General features: G+C 41.6%; 1 protein-coding gene across 4 annotated transcripts in view; it reads right to left on the reverse strand.

The window, feature by feature from the left end:
• Nucleotides 1–20732, reverse strand: part of ryk (receptor like tyrosine kinase) — a 334382-nt gene that overhangs the window by 37152 nt on the left and 276498 nt on the right. For all 4 annotated transcript variants that reach the window (XM_073040549.1, XM_073040548.1, XM_073040551.1 and 1 more), the window contains one exon: nt 6715–6824. In XM_073040549.1, coding sequence (XP_072896650.1) covers nt 6715–6824 — 110 coding nt within the window. The remainder of the gene's footprint in view (nt 1–6714; nt 6825–20732) is intronic.

A 20732-nucleotide genomic window follows, 5' to 3' on the forward strand; every position in this document is an offset into this window, starting at 1 on the left:
TGGGTGCTGGATGTCCTTAATAACAGACGCTGCCTTTTAGAGACACTGCTCCCTGAAGATGTCCTGGGTACTTTATAGGCTAGTACCCAAGATGGAGCTGACTAGATTTAAAACCTTCTGCAGCTTCTTTCAATCTTGTGCAGTGGTCCCTCCATACCAGATAGTGATGCAGCCTGTCAGAATGCTCTCCACGGTACATCTATAGAAGTTTTTGAGTGTATTTGTTGACATGCCAAATCTCTTCAAACACCTAATAAAGTATAGCTGCTGTCTTGCCTTCTTTATAACTACATCGATATGTTGGGATCAGATTAGATTGTCAGAGATCTTGACACCCAGGAACTTGAAGCTGCTCACTCTTTCCACTTCTGATCCTTCTATGAGGATTGGTATGTGTTCCTTCATCTTACCCTTCCTGAAGTCCACAATCAGCTCTTTCGTCTTACTGACGTTGAGTGCCAGGTTGTTGCTGCGGCAGCACTCCAATACAGACAAACAGACATACTTTATTGATCCCGAGGGAAATTGGGTTTCATTACAGTCACACCAACTAAGAATAGTGTAGAAATATAGCAATATAAAACCATAAATAATTAAATAATAATAAGTAAATTATGCCAAGTGGAAATAAGTCCAGGACCAGCCTATTGGCTCAGCGTTTGATGGCCACAGGCAGGAATGACTTCCTATGACATATGTCACTCCTGTAAGCCTACTCGTCACCACCTGAGATTCTACCAACAATGGTTGTATTGTCAGCAAATTTTTAGATTGTATTTGAACTATGCCTAGCCACATAGTCATGTGTATATAGAGAGTAGAGCAGTGGGCTAACCACACACCCGAGGTGTGCCAGTATTGATCATTAGTAAGAAGGATCACCAATCTGCACAGATTGTGGTCTTCCGGTTAGGAAGTTGAGGATCCAATTTCAGAGGGAGGTACAGAGGCCCAGGTTCTGCAACTTCTCAACCAGGATTGTGGGAACGATGGTATTAAATGCTGAGCTATAGTCGATAAACAGCATTCTGACGTAGTTGTTTGTGTTGTCCAGGTGGTCTAAAGCCATGTGGAGAGCCATATGCTTACAGAAGGATATCTTTACTGTTGAATTCAAATTAACTTGCATAAAGGGGAAGAAACTATTTCCAGGACACCCAGCACCCGTGTGAGATTTAACATTTTAGGTGTGGGAGAAATGGGTCAAAACAGGGTAACCTTATGGGCAGCTATAATTAGGTTTTGCTTTTTTGTTTGTGTAATATATTGTTAATTGTAAATTCATGAGATCACTGTACAAGAAATAAAGAAAAAACTGATTCAAAATGTTGGCAGGCAAAAACCGCGGCCAGTCCTCATACAAACAGAAAGATTAAGTTATCTAATCTTGGAAAATTCAATACTGAATCTTGCAGACTGCAACATACCCAGATAGATGAGGTGTCGTTGCTCAGGCTGGGACTCATAACAGTGTCTGAGCCCACAGAGAGGTCACCATGGGAGTAGGATTGGGTACTGAAGTGGTAAGCAATAGGAATCTCAGTTTACTTTCGATTTCCAGCACAGAGGTTTAGTTTCCTGATTTTTAAAACAATTTACTTGCCTTCCCAATTCCTTCTATCAAATTCTAGTGCTAAATGTGCCTCTTATTCTGGCCAGGTATGGCTGAGGTGGCTGAAAAGTGTACAAGAAAATAGGAAACAGTCGTTATTCCACAAAAATCCATCCACCTGAGAGCTGTGATCCCAGAAAGATGACGAACAGCCATGTATGCCTAAAATAACAGGGTCATGTGACTCTCCAGATACCCTACATTTGACTGTGAGGAAGCTCCCTCTGGTACAATCATGGCCTCAACACTGACAGCATTAGGTTTTGAGGGGGAGACCAACATACTGCACAAGCCCTGTGGCTAAAATCCTGCCGACACTGAGAGTGCTGTAAAGTCCACATGAACAGTCTGCATCATTCTGTATTGAAGTAAAAATAGTATTTATTTCTCTTTGAAAGCAGCTAGGCTTCAAAGATACAGTAGAGCTGTTTGAAATGATCTGGATACCTGATTGGAACAGTAGCCTTATCAGGTAAAGTAGTCCACATGCAAGCCCACTGTTGAGTCTGCAGATCTCTAAAGTAATTGGCCTTGCAGATCACAGTCTGCTTTGACATCACTTGTTGCGAGATTAAGATGGGAGCATAGAGTACAGGTATAAACCATGGAGTGGGTGGTTCTGGTCTTCACTAAGCAGCCTTTCCACATCATCTCCTGCTGAGGAGAATCTTTCAGCAAAACCATGAATACATGGTACACTGTACATGCCCATTGCAAATAGATGTGAATTGCTGAAATGGCAGCGGAGATCCATTGTGATACATTTGAAGAGGACAGGAAGCCTTCGTGTGCTTCAATTTCAAATTAGAATGTGAATTGTTCTGTACTGTGGAACTATGGAGCATGCAATGTTACAAATCTGATTGGTTTGTAAGTGACCAAAAAGACATTAATAGAAAAATACTATTAAAATTCCACTGGTGAAATTAGTTTGATCTGAAAAGGTATTTTTAGTTGTGTAACCAGGTACCAGAAAAGTACTGTCCATATAAGCAAAACTTCACTTTGGGTAGAGACCATATCAATTTGTGTTGTATAGAAATAAGAAAGGATGCACAATTAGATGTCCAAGTTTTCTTAATAGCACTTTTCTTAAAATGACATAAAGTGAAGCAATTGTTTTATCTCAAAAGCTGCTAAGACAGTTTAAGGGTACCTTTAGAATTTAGCAGTGATAGTACTCCATAATAAAAGATTTGGCTCATTCTGTCTTTTCAATTCTTACAAACTGATTGGCAGGAAAAACAAACCAATGGCAGCATCTACACCTAGACTTACATCCACAGGCTGAAGCTCCAATTAAACTATTGGATATGCCACATCATATGCATGCATTATTCCATGCACTCGAACCAGACAATCTGTTTCAATCTCAGTTGCAGGATGGGATAACAAAGCAGATTCAGGTAGATTCAAGGATGTGCTCAAAGCCTTCTTGAAAACATTTCCACTGATACTTCAGAATCTGGCCCATAACCAAAGTGGAGAAACACCATTCATGACTGCATTCAGAAACCATGCAATGGGAGCACACAGAAGCCCAGGAGAAGCAGTTTAACACCTCAGAAAATACCCATCCGCCCACCCCATCAGACATTCCCTGGTCCACCCGTGGAAAATTCTCCTGTTTCCCACAATGGTTTCAATGGTGATTTCAGACTCTGCCAGTAGACTCCATAACAGTCTGCAGGCTGAAGAATGCATAGCATTAACTCCACAAAATGAAAACTTTGCAACAGAATACCCCAAATATCAAACCCATTGTGATAATCGGAAAGATGAGCATGGATTTTGTATATTTTGTGTGTTCCTGGTGGTTCTAAAGCATTCATAAATAGCTCTGTTTAAAGGCCAGTACGAAGGAGCTTGCAGTCGGATGTACTGGCACAGGCACACAGCAAAGTTCCACTAAGTCCAATTAAATTAATCAGGTGTTTAAAAGATCAGTGCTGGCAGGACAAAAGGACTTCTTAGACTTCTTAAAATAATTGACTTAGGATCAATTAAAAAGATAGGGGAATACCTAATAAATTAATTCTGATATAAGATGATTAACAACATTAATTCTTCACAGATGTGGCTACATTGCTGATTGTTTCTAGTATTCTCTGCTCTCACATTTCCAGCACCTGCAGTTTGTGCCTTGTACAAGGTTTTATATCTCATCCATAAAAGGGTATGTTTGCAATCTAACATTCCATCAGCAAGCAACAGCCAAGATTCCAATTGAATCTTTCTGACCCAAAAGAAACAGCTTAGTCTTAGTTCTTCAGCATAAATACCTGGCCCTTACATAGCAGTAAAAGCAAGATCTCTGTTTCAACATCTGATAGATGTAGAAGATCATAACAGCATCTACAGATGGTTATATACAAAAGAAAACCAAAGCATTGTTGAATAAAGATCAGCAATGGCATTTCATAAAGTTTGCATGATCCAGAAAGCAGTATACAATAACAACAACCACAAAAGGAAACCAATAAAGGACTGATGAAGGTAGGGGGCGGACATCGTCTACAATGGCCTTCAGTATGGCATTTGGCAAGGTCCCTCATGGTAACTTGAGCAGCGAGATTAAGATAAATGGGATCCATGGTAAATTAATAATTTGGATTCTGAATTGGCTTGGCCATATTCTAGGCAAGCCACTTTAGGAGGTAATCAAATTTAAGGGGGAAAGTATACAGTTAAAGATAAGACCCTAATAGCATTGATGTATAGCAGAAACTTAGGATCCAAGCCTGTATGTCCCTGAAAACAGCAACGGAAATAGATAGTAGAGACATATGGCTTGATTACCCTCATTTCAGGGGGCATAGAGTATAATAGGAAATCATTTCGCAGTTTTATAAAACTTTGGTTAGGCTGCACATAGGACTGTTGTGTGCAATTCTGGTCACCCATTACAGGAAGTATATGTAAGTTTTTAAGAGGGTACAGAAGTTTACAGAATATTGCCTGCATTAAAGGCTATTAGGCCAAGGTTGGGCAAACTTAAGTTGTTTTCATTGAAGCTGAGAGGAAGCGTGATAAAAGCTTGTGAAAGGTATAGACAAATTGTGAGAATGGACAAAGAAGTGGCAGATGGAATATAGTGAATGGACTTGGGAATTGTTGTGCAGGGTTCCCCAAAAATTAACATACAGGTTGAGTCGATGGTAAGGAAGACAAGTGCAATGCTAGCATTCATTTCGAGAGGATGAAATTTAAAAACAAGGATATAATGCTGAAGCTTTATAAGGCATTGACCAGACCACATTGTGTGTAGTTCTGGGCCCTTTATCTAAAATGTGCTGGCATTGGAGAGGGACCAGAGAAGGTTAATGAAAACGATCTGAGGAAACAAAAGGTTAATGTATAAAGAGCGCTTGATGGCTCTGGAGCTGTATGCAGTAGAGTTTAAAAAAAAACTAGGGGCAATCTCATTGAAACCCATCAAATATTGAAAGGCCTAGATAGAGTGTACGTGTAGAGGATGTTTCCTATTGTGGGAAGTCTTGGACCAGAAGGGGGAAGCCTCAGAATAGAAAAATGTCCCTTTGGAAGAGAGATGAGAAAAAATTTCTTTTGCCAGACAGTGGTGAATCTGTGGAAATAATAGTCACTGCTGGCTGTGGAAGCCAAGTCATTGGGTATAATTTAAAGTGGAGGTTGATAGGTTCTTAATTAGTAAGGGTGTCAAAGGTTATGAGATTGAGGAGGATAATATATTTGTCATGATAGAATGGCAGAGCAGATTTATGTTTTACGTTCTTATTCTCCCTGGAGGTCCATAACGAGTGGTTTTCTGAAGGGATCTGCTCTTTGTGGTTCTTATAAAATGTGGAAGGGTGGGATAACAAGTTTGCAGATGACACAAGTTTGTTGTAGATTACAATGGTACAGTTATAGGACGCAGAATTATAATGAGAAGTGGAGTTCAATCCGGAAAAATAATACACTTTGGAAGGTTCAACTTGAAGGCAGAGGGTTAATGGCAGGAATAGAGGAATCTTGGGGACCATGTCCACAGATCCCTCAAAAGTTGCTTCACAAGTTGATAGAGTGGTTAAGAAGGCATATGTTGTGATGGCCTTCATTATTATGGGGATTGAGTTCAAAAGTAATGAGATAATGTTACAGCTCTATAAAACTCTGGTTAGGTCACACTTGGAATACTGCATTCAGTTCTAGTCACCTCAAAATTGAAGGATATGGAAGCTTTAGATACAGTGCAAAGCAGATTTACCAGGATGCTGCCTGGATTAGAAAGCATGTCATGTAAGGAAAGGTTGAATGAACTAGAGATTTTCTCTTTGCAGCAAAAATGAGGAGTGACTTTACAGAGGAACATAGGATAAGAGGCATAATAGAATGGACCGCCAGTGACATTTTTTCCCAAGACAGAAATGCCTGACATAAAAGGGCATACTTTTATGATTGGAGGAAAGTTTAGGGGGGGATGTCAGGAGGTAGGTTTTGGTATACAGAGTGATATGTGTATGGCATGTGCTGCTGGGTGTGGTGATAGAGGCAGATACATGAAGGACATTTAAGAGGTCCTCAGAGAGGCACATGGAAGAAAGAAAACTGGAGTTTTATCTGGGAGGGACGGGTAACATTTATCTTGGAGTAGGTTATTCATAGGCTAAGAGTACATAGAAGTGTTGGTAGTAATGATCTTATTGACTTGTTAAGTACTTTCAAAGATCATTTAGAGTTCCAAGTGGGCCAACCCAGTTGCAATGAGGGAAGGTTTCTCATTGGAATTGTCTGGATCACCCAACCACAGGTCAAAAAATTCTGCATTGTGGTGCCAGATGAAGTAAATCCCGAAAAATAAACAAAATTCTTGAATTAGAAATATTGTGTAATAGCGTGTGATAGAGTGGCATGTTTCAAGTGATGAAGTCCCAGTCTCCCAGGAGGCCTGTATTCGAGTCTCACCACTGCCATTGAATGGATATGGATTCCTCAAAGTCTGCATGGATGGGAGGGTGATGGAAGATTTATGGAACAAGTGCGGGTTGATGGGACTAGGCAGAATAACAGCTTCACATGGACTAGATGGGTCAATTGGCCTGTTTCTGTGCTCTAGTGCTCTAATAATCTCACGCACTCACACACAATTTCTTGTAGCTAGGTCTTTATGAATAACTTCTCTCCTTGCCAAGTAGCTCATCCCACAGGCGATCTGAATGGCCATATGTACAAGGTCCTGCTGCGATATTGCCTGTAAAAAATACATAACCATTACTTGAATTTAATCAGCAAAAAGTAGAGAAATGAGTCAAACCAATTAGAATTGTTTTTCTTAAATCCCGATCTAAAGTTTCCTCCAGCACCTCCAGTTTCCACCCACCTTCCAAAGAAGGTATGGTTAGGATTAGCGAGCTCAAGGGTATTCTATGTTGGTATTGGAAGCATGGTGCTTTTTGCAGTCTGCCCAGCACAATCCATGCTGATTTGACTTGACGCAGAACAATGCATTTCATCGTATCTTTTTACGTATATGTGATAAGCAAAACTAATATTTAATCTTTGAAACCATTGTACTTAAATATAATCAATATTACTGATAAATTGTTACAAAGGCACACGAAACATGCTTGAAACTTTTGCATTCTCAGATACATAGACTAAAATATGGTGGGACTGATGCTTGTTTATTTCACCAAAGTCAGACTGTGTACTAAGCACTGAGGAACCCACTAGATGCAACTTTTCAGTGGCCTGTAATTGGTTTACAAACAGTATTAGCAGTCCCCCATTCATCTGGAAACACTCCTTTAGACAGGGAGAATCAATCAACAGAACTTACACAACTTCTTCCCCTACTTCTTTTAGCATCCAGGGATGTATTGCATCTAGGGTTAGCATGCTCTTCATTTCCAAAGATACTAAAGCCCTTAGCTTGAACTCTCATTTGTTGTGCTTACCTCCCCCAATATTTAAAACTCTTCAATCTAAATTAAAAGTTAATATCACCTCCCCTCATCTTTTATGTAGACTAGTAAAATAATCATCCTGATAGAAATGTTGCTCCAGGAACCACTCCATACTTGGCCATCCAGCTAGATGGACTAATCTTTTGGAACGAAGGAAGTGCCACGATTTCCAGCAAGAAATAGTGGACTTTGTGTGTGCCCACAAAGGTCTGTGTGTCTGTGTGAAATCCTTGGTAGTAACGGCCCATGGCTTACTGCAGACAGTTTTTAAAGGTGAGTGCAAGCCCCTCTACTTACCGAGGGAGTTCAATGTCATTTATTGCTGCTTACACCACCCCAACTCCCAATCTGCCTTCAGATTAGGGGACAGGATGACTCTAAGGTTAGCAAGAGCCACACTCTCTTGTGCCTAGTGGCGAAGTGGCAAGATATACAAACCATAACAAATCCGCCCTGTGGGTTAATGACAGTGACGCCTCCCTTACTGATAGGCTGAATGCCTTCTATGCACGATCTGATGCATTTCTTTGATGATGTGACATCAAAGAAAGCCCCGGTTCCCCTTGAGGAACAGGCATCCCCTCTGGTCACAGACAAGGTGAGGAAGATCCTAGCCAGCGTAATCACACTCAAAGCTGTGGGGTCGGATAACATACCTGGTCAGGTGCTGAGGGACTATACAGTCTAGCCAATAGAGGTCTTAACAGGCATCTTTTATATATCTGAAACAGTCCAATTCAAGGCAGCCATCATCATTCCAGTGCCTAAGAGAAGAACAGTAACTGACTTAAACAATAACCGCCCAGCAGCACTGACTTCAACAATCAAGAAGTGCTTTGAGTGGCTGGGAAAGAATCATATAAAATCCCATCTTCCAGCTACATTGGATTCTTTCCAGTTCGCCTACCACTCAAACCAGTCCACTGATGATGCCATAGACTCAGCCCTCCATTTTGTCCTGTCCCACTTAGAAAACAATGCCTTATAAGCCAGGATGTTGCTCATTGACTTCAGCTCAGCATTTAACACGATCATCTCTGAACACCCTTGTTGGGATTCAACACCCCTCTCTATAACTCTATACTGGACTTCTTGACGAAAAGACCCCAGTCAGACCAAGTTAGCAACAATATCTCAAGCTTCATTACACTGAGTACTGGTGCCCCCAGGGCTGTTCAGTCACACTGCTGACTCATGACTACACTGTCAGATCCAGCTCAAACAGTATCACCAAGTTTGCTGATGATACTAGTGGTTGGTCTCAGCAGTAATGGTGAGTCAGCATACAGAGAACAAGTAGGAGGTTTACCAGATGGAGAGAGAACAACACTCTGAGTCTCAATGTTGAGAGTGATGATTGTGGACTTCAGGAAGGCACAGGTCGACTAGTCTCCATTGCATTTCAACGACTGCAGTGGAGTGAGTGAAGGGTATAAAGTTCCTTGGTGTGCACATAATGGAAGATCCAACCTAGACCCACAATGCCTCCTCACTAGTCAAGAAGGCACAGCAGCACCTACACTCTCTGAGGAGACTGAGGTGTGCAAGGTTCCCTGCCCCCACTCTTACAACTTTCTACAGGAGTACAATTGAGAGCGTCCCACCTGGCTGCATCATTCTATGGTATGGAACACTGTAAGGCATCGTGGCGCAAGACCCTTCAGAGGATAGTAAGTACTGGTGAGGGTATCTTCCCTATTTGGTACATTAAAAAAATTATTTATTTATTGAGATACAGCGCGGAATACTATTCACAGGACAATTTACAATAACAAATTAACCTACCAAACTGTGCGTCTTTGGACTGTGGGCAGAAACAAGAACACCTGATAGAAACCCATGTGGTCACAGGGAGAACACATACGAGGGGTGATTGATAAGTTCGTGGACTAAGTAGAGGGAGTATACTTTAGAAAACTTAGCACATTTATTTTTCAAAATAGTCCCCTCCTACATTTACACACTCAGTCCAGCGGTCGTGGAGCATATGGATCTTGGACCTCCAGAAAGTGTCCATAGCGTGGGTCATTGATAAGTTCGTGGCCTAAGGTAGAAGGAGATGAGTTACTAACTTCTGAGCAGTAAGGAGGAACTGATGAATCATAAGGTCCACATTTACAGATCCCTCAAATTGCTTTGTAAATTGGTCGGGTGGTTAAGAACGCATAGGTGGTTGCCCTTCAGCAGTCATGGGTTGAGTTTAAGAGCCACAAGGCAGGGTTATAGCTCTATAAAACTTTGGTTAGACCACACTTGCAAGATTGTGTTCAGTTTTGTTTGCCTCATTATAGGAAGAATATACAAGTTTAGACAAAGAGATGTCTGGATTAGACAACATGACTTTTGAAACAGAATAAAGGGTGTAAAGGTAGTAAGGTAGAAGGCCTAAAGTGCATGTACTTCAGTGCAAGAGGCATCAAGAACAAAGGTGATGAACTGAGAGCTTGGATACATATATCAAACGTAGTGGCCATTATAGAGACTTGGCTGGCACCAGAGCAAGAATGGATTCTCAATATTCCTGGATTTCAGTGCTTTAAAAGGGATGGAGGGGGGAAAGGGGAGGAGGGGTGGCATTACTGGTCAGGGATACTATTACAGCTACAGAAAGGGTGGGTAATGTAGCAGGATCCTCTTTTGAGACAGTATGGGTGGAAGTCAGGAACAGGAAGGAAGCAGTTACTCTTCTGGGAGTATTCTATAGGCCCCCTGGTAGCAGCAGAGATACCGAGGAGCAGATTGGGAGGCAGATTTTGGTAAAGGTGTAAAAATAACAGGGTTGTTATCATGGATGACTTTAGCTTCCGTAATAGTGATTGGCACCTGATTAGTTCCAATGGTTTAGATGGGGCAGAGCTTGTTAAATGTATCCAGGACGGATTCCTGTCACAGTATGTTGACAGGCCGACTGGGGGAATGCCATACTAGATCTAGTATTAGGTAACGAACCAGGTCAGGTCACAGATCTCTCAGTGGGTGAGCATCTGGGGGACAGTGACAACTGCTCACTGGCCTTTAGCATTATCATGGAAAAGGACAGAATCAGAGTGGACAGGAAATTTTTTAATTGGGGAAGGGCATATTATGAGCTTTATTATTATATTATAATAATATTATTATTATAAGGCTAGAACTTGCAGGTGTGAATTGGGATGATGTTTTGCAGGGAAATGTACTATGGACATGTGGTCGCTGTTTAGGGATCTCTTGCAGGATGTTAGAGATAAATTTGTCCCGGTGAGGAAGATAAAGAATGGTAGGGTGAAGGAACCATGGGTGATAAGTGAGGTGGAAAATCTAGTCAGGTGGAAGAAGGCAGCATACATGAGGTTTAGAAAGCAAGGATCAGATGGGTCTGTTGAGGAATATAGGGTAGCAAGAAAGGAGCTTAAGAAGGGGCTGAGGAGAGCAAGAAAGGGGCATGAGAAGGCCTTGGCAAGTCGGTTAAAGGAAAACCCAAAGGCATTCTTCAATTATGTGAAGAACAAAAGGATGACAGGAGTGAAGGTAGGACTCATGAGAGATAAAGGTGGGAAGAAGTGCCTGGAGGCTGTGGAAGTGAGCGAGGTCCTCAGTGAATACTTCTCTTCAGTATTCACCAATGAGAGGAAACTTGATGACGGTGAGGACAATATGAGTGAGGTTGATATACTGGAGCATGTTGATATTAAGGGAGAGGAAGTGTTGGAGTTGTTAAAATACATTAGGACAGATCAGTTCCTGAGGCCTGATGGAATATTCCCCAGGCTGCTCCACGAGGTGAGGGAAGAGATTGCTGAGCCTCTGGCTAGGATCTTTATGTCCTCGTTGTCCACGGGAATAGTACCAGAGGATTGGAAGAAGGTGAATGATGTCCCCTTGTTCAAAAAAGGTAGTAGGGATAGTCCAGGTAATTATAGACCAGTGAGCCTTACGTCTGTGGTGGGAAAGCTGTTGGAAAATATTCTTAGAGGTAGGATCTATGGGCATTTAGAGAATCATGGTCTGATCAGGGACAGTCAGCATGACTTTGTGAAGGGCAGATCGTGTCTAACAAGGCTGATAGAATTCTTTGAGGAGGTGACCAGGCATATAGATGAGGGTAGTGCAGAGGATATGATCTACATGGATTTTAGTAAGGCATTTGACAAAGTTCCACATGGTAGGCTTATTCAGAAAGTCAGAAGGCATGGGGTCCAGGAAAATTTGGCCAGGTGGATTCAGAATTGCCTTGCCTGCAGAAAGCAGAGGGTCATGGTGGAGGAAGTACATACAGACTGGATGGTTGTGATTAGTGGTGTCCCACAAGGATCGGTTCTGGGACCTCTACTTTTCGTGATTTTTATTAACGACCTGGATGTGGGGGTAGAAGGGTGGGTTGGCAAGTTTGCAGACGACACAAAGGCTGGTGGTGTTGTGGATGGTGTAGAAAATTGTCGATGATTGCAGAGAGACATTGGAGAGGATGCAGAAGTGGGCTGAGAAGTGGCAGATGGAGTTCAACCTGGAGAAGTTTGAGGTGGTACACTTTGGAAGGACAAACTCTCAAGGCAGATTACAAGGTAAATGGCAGGATACTTGGCAGTGTGGAGGAGCAGAAGGATCTGGGGGTACATGTCTACAGATCCCTGAAAGCTGCCTCACAGGTAAATAGGGTAGTTAAGAAAGCTTATGGGGTGTTAGCTTTCATAAGTCAAGGGATAGAGTTTAAGAGTTGTGAGGTAATGAACCAGCTCTATGGAACTCTGGTTAGGCCACACTTGGAGTACCGTTTCCAGGTCTGGTCGCCTCACTATAGGAAGGATGTGGAAGCATTGGAAAGGGTGCAGAGGAGATTTACCAGGATGCTGCCTGGTTTAGAGAGTAGGCATTATGATCAGAGATTAAGGGAGCTAGGGCTTTACTCTTTGGAGAGAAGGAGGATGAGAGAAGACATGATAGAGGTATACAAGATATCAAGAGGAATAGATAGAGTGGACAGCCAGCGCCTCATTCTCAGGGCACTACTGCTCAATGCAAGAGGACTTGGCTTTCAGGTAAGGGGTGGGAAGTTCAAGGGGAATATTAAGAGGAAGGTTTTTTACTCAGAGAGTGGTTGGTGCGTGGAATGCACTAACTGAGTCTGTGATGCAGGCAGATACACTAGTAAAATTGAAGAGACTAACAGACAGGTATATGGAGGAATTTAAGGTGGGGGGGGGGTTATAGACAATAGGTGCAGAAGTAGACCATTCGGCCCTTCGAGCCTGCACCGCCATTTTGAGATCATGGCTGATCATCTACTATCAATACCCGGTTCACCTATCCACCACACCAATTTTGTTGTTATTCATAAATTATGCCATTACATTCTAATCTAAATTGCAAATATATATGATACAGACAGCCCAGTTCCGATCCTCAAGGCACACCACTAGTTATATGGGAGGCAGGGTTTAAGGGTCAGCACAACATTGTGGGCCGAAGGGCCTGTAATGTGCTGTACTATTCTAAGTTCTAAGATAGATTGAGCAAGCTGGAACGTTCCTCTTTCGCACAAAGGGTGAGAGGCAACTTGATGGAGGTGCAGAAGATGATAAGAGGCATAGATAGTGGATAGCCAGAGACTTTTTTCCTAAGCTAACACCAGGGGGACATTATTTTAAGGTGATTGAAACGCAGTATGGGGAGGGTGGGGGGGAGTCAAAGATAGATCTTTTTACATGGAGAATGTTAAGTGTATGGAATACCCTCCCAGGGCCTGTGACAGTGTGAGATACATAACGGACACTTTAGAAATTCTTAGATATGCACACAGATGAGGGCTTTGTAGGAGGGAAGGATAAGAATGATCTTTGGGTAGGTTTAAAAGTTGGCACAATATTCTGGTCTGAAAGGCCTGTACTGTGCTACAGTGTTCTGTGTTCTATGCTCAATTCCCCTCAATGTTGAGAAACGTAAAATCCTCCAGAACTACAGTTCTATTCACTTTACATCCCACTGTGATCTGCCATGATATCTATTTTTCCAATTCCCAATAACTATGAGGAGGCCTACACATAACCTACAACAGTGATCAACCCTTTCTTTTCTGTGTTCTACCCATGCAGCATGCATCATAGGCCGAACCCACCCTGTATTTTCTCTAAGTTCCACACTTTCGGATTAGCAGTGCAGTGTGCTCCCCATTTTGCAATCCCCTCCCATCCCATTTTCACTCCCAGCCTCAATACCCTGGAATATTGAGCTGACTGACCCTCAACCATTTTACCATGATTGCAACAATTCCACCTGATTAACCAGTCTAGTCCGAAAAAAATTACTAAGCAACTACCATCAACAGATCACTTGCAATACCAGGGGAAGCAACACACTGGACCATTGCTACACCACCATCAAGAATGCCTACTGTGCTATTCCACACCCTCACTTCAGGAAGTCTGATCACCTAGCTGTACTTCTACTCCCTGAGTATAGGCAGAGAATGAAGACTGCAGCACCAGCAGTGAGGACCAAGAATGCATGGACAAGGGAAGCACAAATGCGCCTACAGGACTGCTTTGAATCGGTGGACTGGACTGTATTCAGGGATTCATCTTCAAAACTGGATGAGTATGTTGCAGTTGTTAGTGACTTCATTAAAACCTGTTTGGATGAGTGTGTGCCCACGAAGACTTACTGTACATTCCCAAACCAAAAGCCGTGGATGAACCAGGAGGTACATTGTCTACTGAAGGCTTGATCTGTAGCATTCAGGTCTGGCAACCCAGGCCTGTACCAGAAAACCAGGTATGATTTGTGGAGGGTATTTCAAGGGCAAAGAGACAACTTCGAACGAGGTTGGAGGCGACATTGGATACATGGCAACTCTGGCAGGGTCTGCAAGACATTACTTCCTACAAAGCAATGCTTTACTACCAGATGAACTCAACGCCTTCTTATACACGCTTTGGAAGGGAGAACACAACTACAGCTGTGAAGATTCCTGCTGTCCTGACGAAGGGTCTTGGCCTGAAACGTCGACAGTGCTTCTCCTATAGATGCTGCCTGGCCTGCTGTGTTTCACCAGCATTTTGTGTGTGTTGTCGAGGCTGCATCTCTGTCTGGTATGGAGGGTCCACTGCACAAAACCAAAAGAAACTGCAGAAGATTGGAAATTTAGTCAGCTCATCTTGGGTACTAGCCTGCAAAGTACCCAGGACATCTTCAGGGAACGGTGTCTCAGAAAGGTGGTGTCCATTATTAAGGACCTCCATCACCCAGGTCATGCCCTTTTCTTACTGTTACCATCAGGTAGGAGGTACAGAAGCCTGAAGGCACACACTCAGCAATTCAGAAACAGCTTCTTCCCCTCTGCAATCCGATTCCTAAATGGACATTGAATCTTTAGATACTACCTCTTTTTTTTTAATATACAGTATTTCTATTTTTGCACATTTTAAAAAATCTATTCAATATACGTAACTGATTTACTTTTTATTATTACTTTTATTTATTATTATAATATATATTTCTTTCTGCTAGATTATGTATTCTATTGAACTGCTACTGCTAAGTTAACAAATTTCATGTCACATGCTGGTGATAATAAATCTGATTCTGATTGGAGCATTCAGCTCAGCCATTTTACCAGTTCTTACCACTGAACTTCTGTTGTATTTTCTACATACGAGTCAGCTTCCCCACTTACAGAATTATCATTTGGGTTCCAACATCTGACATGTTTACACCCTCCCGAGCAGAACTAGCAAGCCTCCCTGCAAAGGTATGGGAGCCTCTCCAGTTCAGATGCAACTGATCCTTTGGGTACAGTGCCACCTATTCTAAAAGAGATTATAATGATCCAGAAACCTGAAGCCCTCAGTCCTGCAGCAGCTCCTTAATCACACATTAATCTCTTCTATTTCCACTTTCAATATGCACTCTTCCTGAAGATGATTTCTTTATCCTGTTTTGTGTGTCACACTGAAAGCTGAAAAAGCCAAACATGGGAAAAATTGTAAGCATGATTTGTTTTGATCATTTTGTGAATTGGCTACTGTAGCAAGGTCATCACAGAATGCTATGGCTGCTTTTACTTGATGTTAGAGAGGAGTACCTTTCCAGATCTACTGCTGCTGTCTTAACAGCTTGTGTTAAAATCAGCACTAGTGCTTAAACCATGTTAAACTATCCAAATGAGTTTGTAAGTTGAAATCCTATTTGCAGAGGTCCAATAGATTCCAGTTAAATGGGACACATTGCGACCAGTACATTTTGGTTCAATTAAGAAGGTACTCCAATTTGCTGAAGTTTCATCTAAATAGTTTAAAAGGTGTAAAAAGACAAACTGAGTAACAAATTATGTATTTAAATGAAATACAGAACAAACTGTGGAACACTACCAATCCTACTACAGTACTATAACCATATTACAATTACAGCACGGAAACAGGCCATCTCAGCCCTTCTAGTCCGTGCCGAACGCTTACTCTCACCTAGTCCCACCGACCTGCACTCAGCCCATAACCCTCCATTCCTTTCCTGTCCATATACCTATCCAATTTTACTTTAAAACTATATATTAGTTCCTAATAGTTTTTGATGAGGAATTCATCCACTGAACGCTGCCATGTTCTTTCCACTGTAAATGAACAAAATCAGCAGAAACCTACTGCAGATAATGAACTGCCCTCATATAATGCTGTCGATGATTGCATCCTCCAAATCTTCATTTTCATTGTAAGGTTCAAGATGATTGTCAATACCTTCAAATTCTACGTAGTTCCTAACTTGCTGAAGTAGTAGTTTTGTTTCATTTTCACTCCCGATTGTTACAGGCATCTCTAAGCCTGAATGCTTAGTGAGAAAACAGTTCTGAATTGTCTTACTGCTTCTTTCTCACCAACCATCAACGACAAAAATCACTGATTTTGACACAAACACTCGCTACTGGTGTTATTTAAGAACTGTTCTAAGTACAGTATAGTGAGTGCGATTGATGCTAATGAGAAACTGTTCGGCAAGTCATTGTCCCTAATTAAGCGGCATAGTGTTCCAAATTAACAAAGGGAATCCAGGCTATTTTCTTGATTAGTTTTTGTTCTTTAAGAGTTGTCCCGATTAACCGATGACCCATCTAACACGAATCCAATGTACATGTTTTCTGAGATTAAAAACAGAGCTTAAGGAATTAAATTATGAGTACACCACCACATACCTGGCTTGTGTTTCTTACATTTAAAGATTCATGTGCAATCCAGATGATTTGTTTGAAAGGGTTTGATAGAGTGAACGTGAAAAGAAACAATTGAACTTGTGGGCATTTGGAATAAGCAAATATAATTTTATAACTGGAGCAAGAGCATTCAACAATGAAATCTAGAAAGCACTTTGTGCACAGAAAGGGTACTAACATTGCAACTAATCCTCAAACACCACACTGCTGCAGTATGGATATTGTCAAGCTGGTTGCCCTGACTTTGAACTAGGTGACATCAACTTTGGAACAGATGACACTGTTACCAATTGGCACGATTTGTTAGTTTTTTTTGTGCGGGGAGGAGGTGTGTTAGAACCATAGAACATTACAGCACAGAAACAGGCCTTTTGGCTGTGCTGAACCATTATTCTGCCTAGTCCCAATGACCTGCACCATATCCCTCTCATCCATGTACCTGTCCAAGTTTTTCTTAAATGTTAAAAGTGAGCCCGCATTTACCACTTCATCTGGCAGCTCATTCCACACTCCCACCACTCTCTGTGTGAAGAAGCCCCCCCCCATGTTCCCTTTAAACTTTTCCCCCTTCACCCTTAACCCATGACCTCTGTTTTTTTTCCTCCTCTGGCCTCAGTGGAAAAAGCCTGCTTGCATTCACTCTATCTATATCCTTCATAATTTTATATACCTCTATCAAATCTCCCCTCATTCTTCTACACTCCAGGGAATAAAGTTTTAACCTATTCAACTTTTCTCTGTAACTCAGTTTCTCAAGTCCCGGCAACATGCTTGTAAACCTTCTCTGCACTCTTTCAACCTTATTAATATCCACACAATGTTCCTTCTCTTCTCTGAATCTGCCACCTGCCTGGCTACAGGAATTAGAACCAGAGTGGTAACAATGAAGGTTTCAGCAAGTCTGGTAAAGTTTGTTGCTCTTCCTGCCTTTCAGATTGCCTTACACTGATCAGCTCCAATGTGCTTTGGTATGCAGTGGCCTGTGCTGGGAACACATAGGGTCATTCGGCCTTTGGACCACACTCACACCTCACATTTATATCCTCACCCTATCATCTCGAGATCTCACATTAATTGTACACAGAAAGATGATGAGACTAATGGTGTGCCTGAGAGGTTAGTGCTGGGCCCATTTTGTTTGTTATTTATATCAATAATTTGGATTAGAATACACAACACAAAGTTTGCAGATGTTATTTAAAATAGGTAGCATCATGGAAAATGAAGGAAGTTGACAAAAATTACAGGGTTTATCTTAATTGGCTGAGTAGGTGGGCTGAACAACAGAAAATTGAATTTAGAGTCATAGTCATAGAAAGTACAGTGCAGAAACAAGTCCTTTGACCCATCTAGTCTATGGCCAAACCACTTAAACTACCTACTTCAACTGACCTGCACCTGGATCATAGTCCTCCATAACCCTATCAGCGATGTATCTGTCCAAACTTTTCTTAAGCATTGAAATCAAGCTCACATGCACCACTTGTGCTGACAGCTCATTCCAAACTCTCACAACTCTCTCAAGTAGTTTCCCTCATGTTCCCCTAAACTTTTCACCTTTCACCCATGACCTTGAGTTGTAATCCCACCCAACCTCAGTGGAAAAAGCTTGCTTGCATTTACCCTATATATACCCTTCATAATTTTGTATACCTGTATCAAATCTTCACTCAATCTCCCACATTTCCTTATAAACTTGCATCCTCCAGAACTGGCAAAATCCTTATAAATTTTCTCTGTACTCTTTCAACTTTGTTTACATCATTCTTGTAGGTAGGTGACCAAAACTACGCAATACTCCAAATCAAGCCTCACCAATTTAATTCAGATAATTGCAAGGTATTGCATTATAGAAAGGCATATCCAAGTAAGATTTACCACAATGAATGGCGGGGCCCTTGCAAGTGCTGCAGAAAAGAGTGAGCTTGAAGTACAGTTGCAAGAAGTTTGTGATCCCTCTGCAATTATCTGGTTTTCTGCATTCATTACACACAAAATGTGGTCTGATTGTTATCCAAGTACAAGTTATCCAAGTACACACAATCTGCCTAAATTAATAACACACAAGCAATTATACTTCTCATCAATATAGAGTACACCATTTAAACAGTCAGTCTACGTTCAAAAATGCAGGTGAACGTCTGGGATAATGCCTTCTACAGAAGCTATTTGGAGTCAGGTGTTCCAATCAACGAGATGAGATTGGAGGTGTGGGTCGAAGACACAGAAAGTCAAGATACTGACAGAAGCCGCTCTTCAAGAAAGATCTGTATATGTGCACCATGCCTTGATCAAAACAATTTTCAAAAGACCTTAGAAAAAAAGTAGAGATGCATGAACCTAGAAAAGGTTACAAAAGCATTTCTAAAGACCTGAGTGCTCATCAGCCCACTGTAAGAGAAATTGTCTACAAATGGAGGAAACTCAGTACTGTTGCTATTCTCCCTAGGAGTGGGCATCCTGCAAAGATCACACCAAGAGCACAACATGCAATGCTTAAGGAGGTGAAAAAGAACCCAAAGGTAACAACAAAAGACCTGCAGAATTCTCTAGAATGTGCTAAAGTCTCTATTCACATGTCTACTATATAAAAAAACACTGAAGAAGAACGGTGTTAATGGAAGGACACCAAGGAGGAAATCACTGCTCTCTTAAAAAAAACACTGCTTTACATCTCAAGTTTGCAAAAGACCACCTGGATATTCCAAAATACTTCTGGGACAATGTTCTATGGACAGACGAGACAAAAGTTAACTTTTTGGCAGAAATGCACTCTACTACGTTTGGAGGGAAAAGGGGACTGCACACCAACACCTAAACCTCATCCCAACTGAAGCATGGTGGAAGGACCATCATGGTTTGGGGCTGCTTTGCTGCCTCAGTGTCTGGACAGCTTGCAATTGTTGAGGGAACATTGAATTCAAAATTGTAATAAGACATTCTAAAGGAGAACTTCAGGGTAGCAGTCTGTCTGAAGCCTAATAGAGGTTAGATGATGCAACAAAAGAATAATACAAAACACAAGAGTAAATCAACAACAGAATGGTTTAAAAAGAAGAAACTTTGTGTTTTAGAATGGCTAAGTCAGAATCCAGACCTTAACCTAATTGAGATGCTGTGGCATGACCTTAAGACTGTTCATGCAAAGTATCCTGGAAATATTAATGAACTGAAACAGTTTTGCATGGAGGAACAGTCTAAAATTTCTCCTTGCTGTTGTTGCAAACCCAAACTTTTTCTTGCAACTGTATATGGTTCACAGAAAGCGAGGTCACAGGAAGAAAGGGTGATGAAGGCAGCTTTTGGCACATTAGCTGTCATACTTCAGGGCACTGAGTGTACAGGTTGGAAGATCATGGTGCGGTTGTACAGAATGTTCTATAGTACAATAGTGAGGCTACACTTGGAGTACTGGGTTTAGTTTTGGTTGCCCTGCTAAAGGAATTATGTTATTAAACCAGAAAAAGTGCAAAAAGCTTTGAATTGAATGAAAGCTTTTACGAGATCTTGAGGTCAATGGAGAGGTTGGACAGGCTTTATTCTTGGTGTAGGAGACTGAGAAGTGATCTTACAGAGGTATACAAAATCACAAGGGGAATAGATAGAGTAAATTAACTCAGTACTTTTCCTTAGAGTTGAAGAATCATGACTAGGAGTACATACGTTTAAGTTGGGAGTGGAAAGGTTTAATAGGCACTTGAGGACAACTCCCCACCTCACCCCCCACAAAAGGTGTGTTATACAGTTGAAGTCAGAAGTTTACATACACCTTAGCCAAATACATTTAAACTCAATTTTTCACAATTCCTGACATTTAATCCTAGAAGACATTCACTGTCTTATGCCAGTTAGGATCACTACTTTTAAACTCACTTCCTCAAAGGGTGATGGAAGCAGTCACTGAATATCTGCGAAGCAAAAGTAGATCAGTCATCCATTAACATGGATGGCTGAGCACAGCTAAAGCACTGACTTCTCAGAACAGGTTCAATCAGCCCAGCAGAAATGTGGAAGGGTA

This window comes from Hemitrygon akajei, chromosome 3 (assembly GCF_048418815.1).
Source record: "Hemitrygon akajei chromosome 3, sHemAka1.3, whole genome shotgun sequence".
NCBI lineage: Eukaryota > Metazoa > Chordata > Chondrichthyes > Myliobatiformes > Dasyatidae > Hemitrygon > Hemitrygon akajei.